The 6127-nt window shown below is 34.6% G+C and overlaps 1 protein-coding gene across 1 annotated transcript in view; it reads right to left on the reverse strand.

The window, feature by feature from the left end:
• Nucleotides 1-4664: 4664 nt before the first annotated feature.
• The window catches only part of LOC111378112 (proteasome subunit alpha type-1-A-like), a 4460-nt gene continuing 2997 nt past the window's right edge, over nt 4665-6127 (reverse strand). The window contains exon 2 of the mRNA XM_023001283.1: nt 4665-5445. Coding sequence (XP_022857051.1) covers nt 4960-5445 — 486 coding nt within the window. The 3' untranslated portion in view covers nt 4665-4959. The remainder of the gene's footprint in view (nt 5446-6127) is intronic.

Raw genomic sequence — 6127 nt, forward strand, 5'->3', positions numbered from 1 at the left:
TATATATAGAATAATTTGATTATAATGAATTGGTTAATTGAAAAGTGTGCAAAGATTTTGTTTGAATAAGCTAAATAATTATCTAATTCTACAAATATAAGGAAGGAATGCTAAAATCCTAAAAAGGGGGAAAAAATCCAAATTTAAAAGGGAAAAAAACCTATTATAAAATTGACTTCCTATTTATAATGAGTCCTACATCACAGTGTTTTAAAAGATTTTACGAGAGGGTCCTCAACTATAATTTTGATGAATTCTAAAAGATTATAAATCATAATGAATTTCGTGAATTTGTATGGAATTCTACAAGTGTCATAACAACATAATCAAATATAATGAAATTTCAAAAGATTTGGTTATATGTATTTTTAAGTTTGAAATTCATTCAAATCTTTTAAAATCTTTCTATTAATAGAAGAGTAATGTTATTCATAGTTGCTCATTGCAGTAGTCGCCCTACATAGCATCCTACATGATGGTTTGTGATTTGATGTATTAATGTGGTAATTTTTCTTGCTATATATATCAAATCAACAACCGTCATATGTATAGCACGTAGGACGACTACGATAATAAATAACTGCAAATACTGTTATTCTTAATAAAGTATTTATAAATCTACTAGTTATTGATAATACCTAAATTTTAAAAGATTTCATTGAATTTCATTAAAATTTTAATTGAAAACACTTAAATTTTAATAAACTTCACTAAAATTTATTAACTGAAAACTTTTCCACTTTACAGTCTCTATAACATTGTTTTTTTATTTTCTCCGATTGCTTTTATCATTTTCATTAGCATGGTTTTTGCCTACGGTTTTGTGATTTTCATCGACATAGGCTACGTCCATCTGAATGAATGGTTGTGATATAAATAAATATAAGGACCTTGTTGTGTTTTTATATAACTTAGGGAAAATTGCAGTCGAGGTACCAAACCTTTCGTTTATTAGCAGACTTTGTCCAAATCTTTAGTTTGTGCCACCCACGGTCTCAGACCTTTCAAAAATATGCACCGGGGCTTCAAATGGATGGAAACCGTCCGTTTGACCATTAGTTGACCAATAAAATTGAATTTTGATCAATTTTTGACCAACTTAAAGAGGTAGAAAGGTAAATTTGCTATTTAATTCTATAATAAAACAGATAAACTAATATACAAAATAAAAATAAAAGAAACTACTATTCATCTTCTTCTTTCCCCCACCCTACCCTGCCGCTGCTGCAATTTTCCCAATAAAAAATGGTTTCTTCTTCACCCTACTCATCCCCAACCTATTCCCACAGCAAAAATTCAGTCGGTTCACTGACACCTTGCTTGACACATTTTTTCCGTGGCCGTTTTTCCAGAAAACCAGGAGCAAGAAATGGTTTCAACTTTACTCCAGAAGAACTCGCTCCAATGGATTTCCTTGCCACGTCTTGAATACCATGACGAGAAGATATATTATTTTCAGACTTGGCAATCTGAGGCGTAGTTATGAAATTAGTAGAGTTCAATTCTTCATGGACACTGTCACTCGTAAACGCTATAGCTGAAACATCATCTGCTTCATTGCCTTCTGGGGAGGTATGGATCTGAGTATTGGAATAATCTTAACCCAAAATTGCTGTGAGAGTAGGTTGGGGATGGGTAGGGTGAAAAAGAAACCATTTTTTATTGGGAAAATTATAGCAACGGTAGTGTAGGGTGGGGTGAAGGGGGCGGGGGAAGAAGAAAATGAATAGTAATTTCTTTTATTTTTATTTTGTATATTGGTTTATCTGTTTTATTATAGAATAAAATAGCAAATTTACCTTTATAGCCTTTTAAATTGGTCAAAAATTGGTCAAAATTCAATTTTATTGGTCAATTAATGGTCAAACGGACGGTTTCCATCCATTTGGACCTCCGGTGCATATTTTTGAAAAGTTTGGGACTGTGGGTGGTACAAACTAAAGATTTGGGCAAAGTCTGCTAATAAACGAAAGATTTGGTACCTCGACTGCAATTTTCCCTATAACTTATTGTTAGATAGATTGTTGATAACCACTGTATCCAACTGATTGTATCATAGGAAAACAAGGAAATAATATTGTTTCTGCAACTTGATGAGGGTTTTTCAATTTATGAACACTTGTTCATATTTTATCTGGACAACTTGAATTTGATTATCATAGGAAAACAGGAAAATAATGTTGTTCCCNTTTTTTTTTTTCAAAATTTAAAATCGAACATTTTCTTGTTTTTAGTTTTGAGCAATAATTTTTCAAAATAATAAACCAATCGCATTTTTATAAATCTTAGAATAGATACTTAAAACTCAAAATTAAAAATCGAAATACAAACCGAACGGGCTCTTAATTTCTGACTTCATGTCATCTATTTTTTATTTTATTTATTTACTTATTTCTTAGCATTATAGAGAGTTCTAGAATTGATACTTATGTATCTTCAACACGTTTTCTTAAGCTTAAAAATAACTTATAGTAACTTTCAGATTGTTTCAAACGTATCTAAATCTCTCTTTCTTATTATATTATATGTATAAAAAAGAGAATTTTAATTATTTTGACTGCAACATAGGAAAGCTTTGCCAAACATGCACTTTATCCTATTTGCACATGTCGCTCATAGACTCATAGTGCTTTTTATACATGGCTGCACCATTGAGGACGACACATTTGTCGGCATGGGAGCCACACTGCTCGATGGTGTCGTTGTAAAGAAACATGCGGTGGTTGCTGCGGGAACCCTTGTGAGACAGAACACGAGTCCCTTTTGGCGAGGTACAGTTTCTACTCTGAGTGGCTCAGACCCAAAAATCGAAAAGAATAGGCATTTCCCAAAGGTTGAACTGCATTTTAAATTTCACAGACTAAATAGCAGCATTCTAAAAAGCGATGTCTAGGTGCGAAACGGAAGCGAAACCTCTCACCTCGCGCTTGTTTATTTATTTATGCTCATAGTCGCACCTAGGCAATTATTTATTTATTATTTTTTTCACGCATTTTTCTTTAATTATTAAGAATTTTTTAGATTGATTTAAAAATTTAAAATAATAATAAAATAAGAAAAGACTTTTTTTATGCTTTTTGACGCCAAGGGTGTCCAAGTGTGCCTAGGCCAAAGCTCGACTTTCACGTTTCGCCACACTTTATGCTTTTTAAAACATTGTTAAATACTATTATGCGTTTTTGCACGTTACAGGTGTGGGGAGGTAATCCAGCCAAGGTCCCAGGGAAGCTTGCAGAAGAAGAGATATACAAATTTTGCGAAAAGTCAATGCTGCTAAAAATGCCGAATCTTTTGATGAGATCGAGCTTTAAAAGATGTTGTGTAAGAAGTTTGCTCGATGTGATGAGGAGTATGATTCAATGATTGGTGTCGTTCGTGGAACTCCTCTGGAACTCATTCTTCCTGATAATGTTCTGCTGGATAAAGCCCCAAAGGCTGCTTAATGAGATCTTTCACGGGTAACTTCGCCTTTAGTTTTTGCTACTGTTAGACCTGTGCCAAAATGTAGAGAATAGTTCATCTTTTTTCACGGATAAAACTAAACATGTTTTGGGGGTAGACTTATTATTGTCGTTACTTGGCCAACTCCTCGGCCACTACCGGGTTTATCGAGGGAATTAGTCTGTAAAGCTATGTGCAAAGACAATGGGGTGGGTTTCTTTGTAACTGAGACTTTTCATTGTGCTGAATTTGCTTAGATTATGATCTTACACTAACACATGATGGCAAATCATGTAAATTGATCTCTGTTTTCACTCTTTTGCAACATCACATGAGCTATTGACATCCTATACAGATTTGAATTTTGCTGAAGTACACGAAAATGCTTGACCGATGGGGTGACATCATCTCACATTTCCACAAGTCCCATTTGAATAAAAAAATGCCGACCTCCTGTGTATGTGTGTATTCAGTCAAGCCCTATGTCACTAGCTCTGTTGCTGTAGCTTTGTCCAACAAATTTTCATGTCATAGGATTTAGCATTGCCGATAGAAGTGTGTTAGGTGAGATGAGTGGGGCCCAACAAACGTCGCAAATAGACAATGCCTTGTATGATTTGTGCAATGGGCTGCTTTAGGGAAACTCAAGGGTTGTATTGGGGTGCGGTTCGACAACCAACTTATAAATGATTTATAAATTCAGTTAAAATCAAATATTTATTTTTATCATACATTCATAATTATAACTTATTTATACATTTTGTGGGACACACACTACCATTTCTCTTTATAAATGCTTTATAAATTTGCCACAACGAAAATGTTGCTTTAAGAATTAAAATAGAAATCTAATCGAAAAAGTAGTCAAAACAGTTAATTTAAGATTCAGTTGATAAAATAGTGCTCTAGCATACCCAAAATCAATGGAAGTAAATGTCTCAAAATTTATAAATGAGTCAATTACTTTTCTAATTAGAACTTTTTAGGTTCGTTTATAATCCTTCGCACATTTGTAAGGGGAAGGGGAAACTAAAAACTCAAAAAAGTACGATCCTACAATTTCAATTTAGGTGATACTTTAACATGTTCCTTTCAAAGTTGAATTATGTCACCAACTGAACAGTGCATCTCATTTTGCCACTTCGGCTGCTCTAGTCATGCTAAATAGCATTACTCATGAGAATAATGAAAGAAAGGAAAGAAAGATGGAGAACCTACAAGTGTGATCAAATTGAACTACAATCACGACTGCGACCATAATAAGATACACACAAATATCATAACCAAAACGATACCGTTATAGGAAGTTCATGATCGTGTTCGACAAAGGTACACTCAAATTGTTGCACAGATGAAGCATTACATACAAATAAAGTATTCGACCAGAAAACAACATTCCTAAGATGCCAACCAAATCCCACAATTCCAGTTTTGCTAGCATCTTCCGATAGGAAGTCGGGATTCAACATGACAAACTCATTTCTTTAACAATGAAAGGTTCCAAAGAAAATGACATTATCACATGTCCATTGGAGCGACATCTGGGTCAGAGGGGGTTACCTTATCAGCGGCAGTAGCACTGGATTCCGAATCATCAGCTTGATCTGGAGCAGCAGCCTCGTCTGCAGGGGCCTCTTCACCTGCTATCTCGAATTCATTAATTAGCGCCTGCACAGTTTCTTGATCCAACATATGGAATGCCTCTCCAACTCCTACTACAGCTATTGTGCAAGTCGAGCTTGTTAGTTTCTCCCCTTGTAATGTCTCCCTCAAGGCAAAGAGTGCATCCTTGATCAAATTTTCCCGTGAAGACTCCATGAAAGTTTCAAACTTGCGCTCTAAGTATGTTTTTGCAGCCTGTGACCGAGATCCGATTGCAAAAGCTTGATATTCGAAGTAATTACCACTTGGACAGTTGTAATATAGGTGAGCACCAGACTCGTCTAAACCACCAACCAACAGGCCAACGCCATAAGGCCGTTTCCATGAGCGTTGCGTGCAAACCTGCGATAAAGAAAGATAAGAGTGGCTTCTGCGATAAACTCAGGAAAATAAGACCAAGATATGAGGCCAGAATCATGCTCACAGGTTGAAGTATGAGCCAACTGAAGCAAGCTGATATAATGAGAAATATGAGAAGGAAAATCAAACAAATGCCATCATTCACAATATTTTTGATTGATGGAAGGGCAGTAATGGGTGTTCCAATCATGTAAGTGTGAACAAAATTGCACATTTCCAAGTCATAAACAAAATTGTTGCAGACATGCAAATAGAATACAGACCACCATATAAGAAGCAGAATGGTATAGGTCAATTTCATCTTCAATAACAGTTGACAGGTGAATGATTTTGATTTTGATTTTGATTGTGACTGTGGCATTTAAGAAGCAAGAAATATGTAGATAATTTACTTATTACAATATTATGATAATATTTAGACAACAACACATCACAATATCAGCAGTTTTAAAGATGATCCTAACACACATTAATGCGAAAGTTTTGAAACAACCTTGAACATGGATATCATAACTTTATAAGTGAATTCCATTGTAGAATATAATGGAAAATTATTTTTCGAAATCCTTCAGAAATACTTAAGTTAATTCACATACAAAGTTTATCCCAACTCAATATCTACATAATCAATGTTGCTTCAACTCTAGCACCCATCCCCCTTCCC

The sequence above is a fragment of the Olea europaea genome, unplaced genomic scaffold (genome assembly GCF_002742605.1).
Source record: "Olea europaea var. sylvestris unplaced genomic scaffold, O_europaea_v1 scaffold1767, whole genome shotgun sequence".
Classification (NCBI taxonomy): domain Eukaryota; kingdom Viridiplantae; phylum Streptophyta; class Magnoliopsida; order Lamiales; family Oleaceae; genus Olea; species Olea europaea.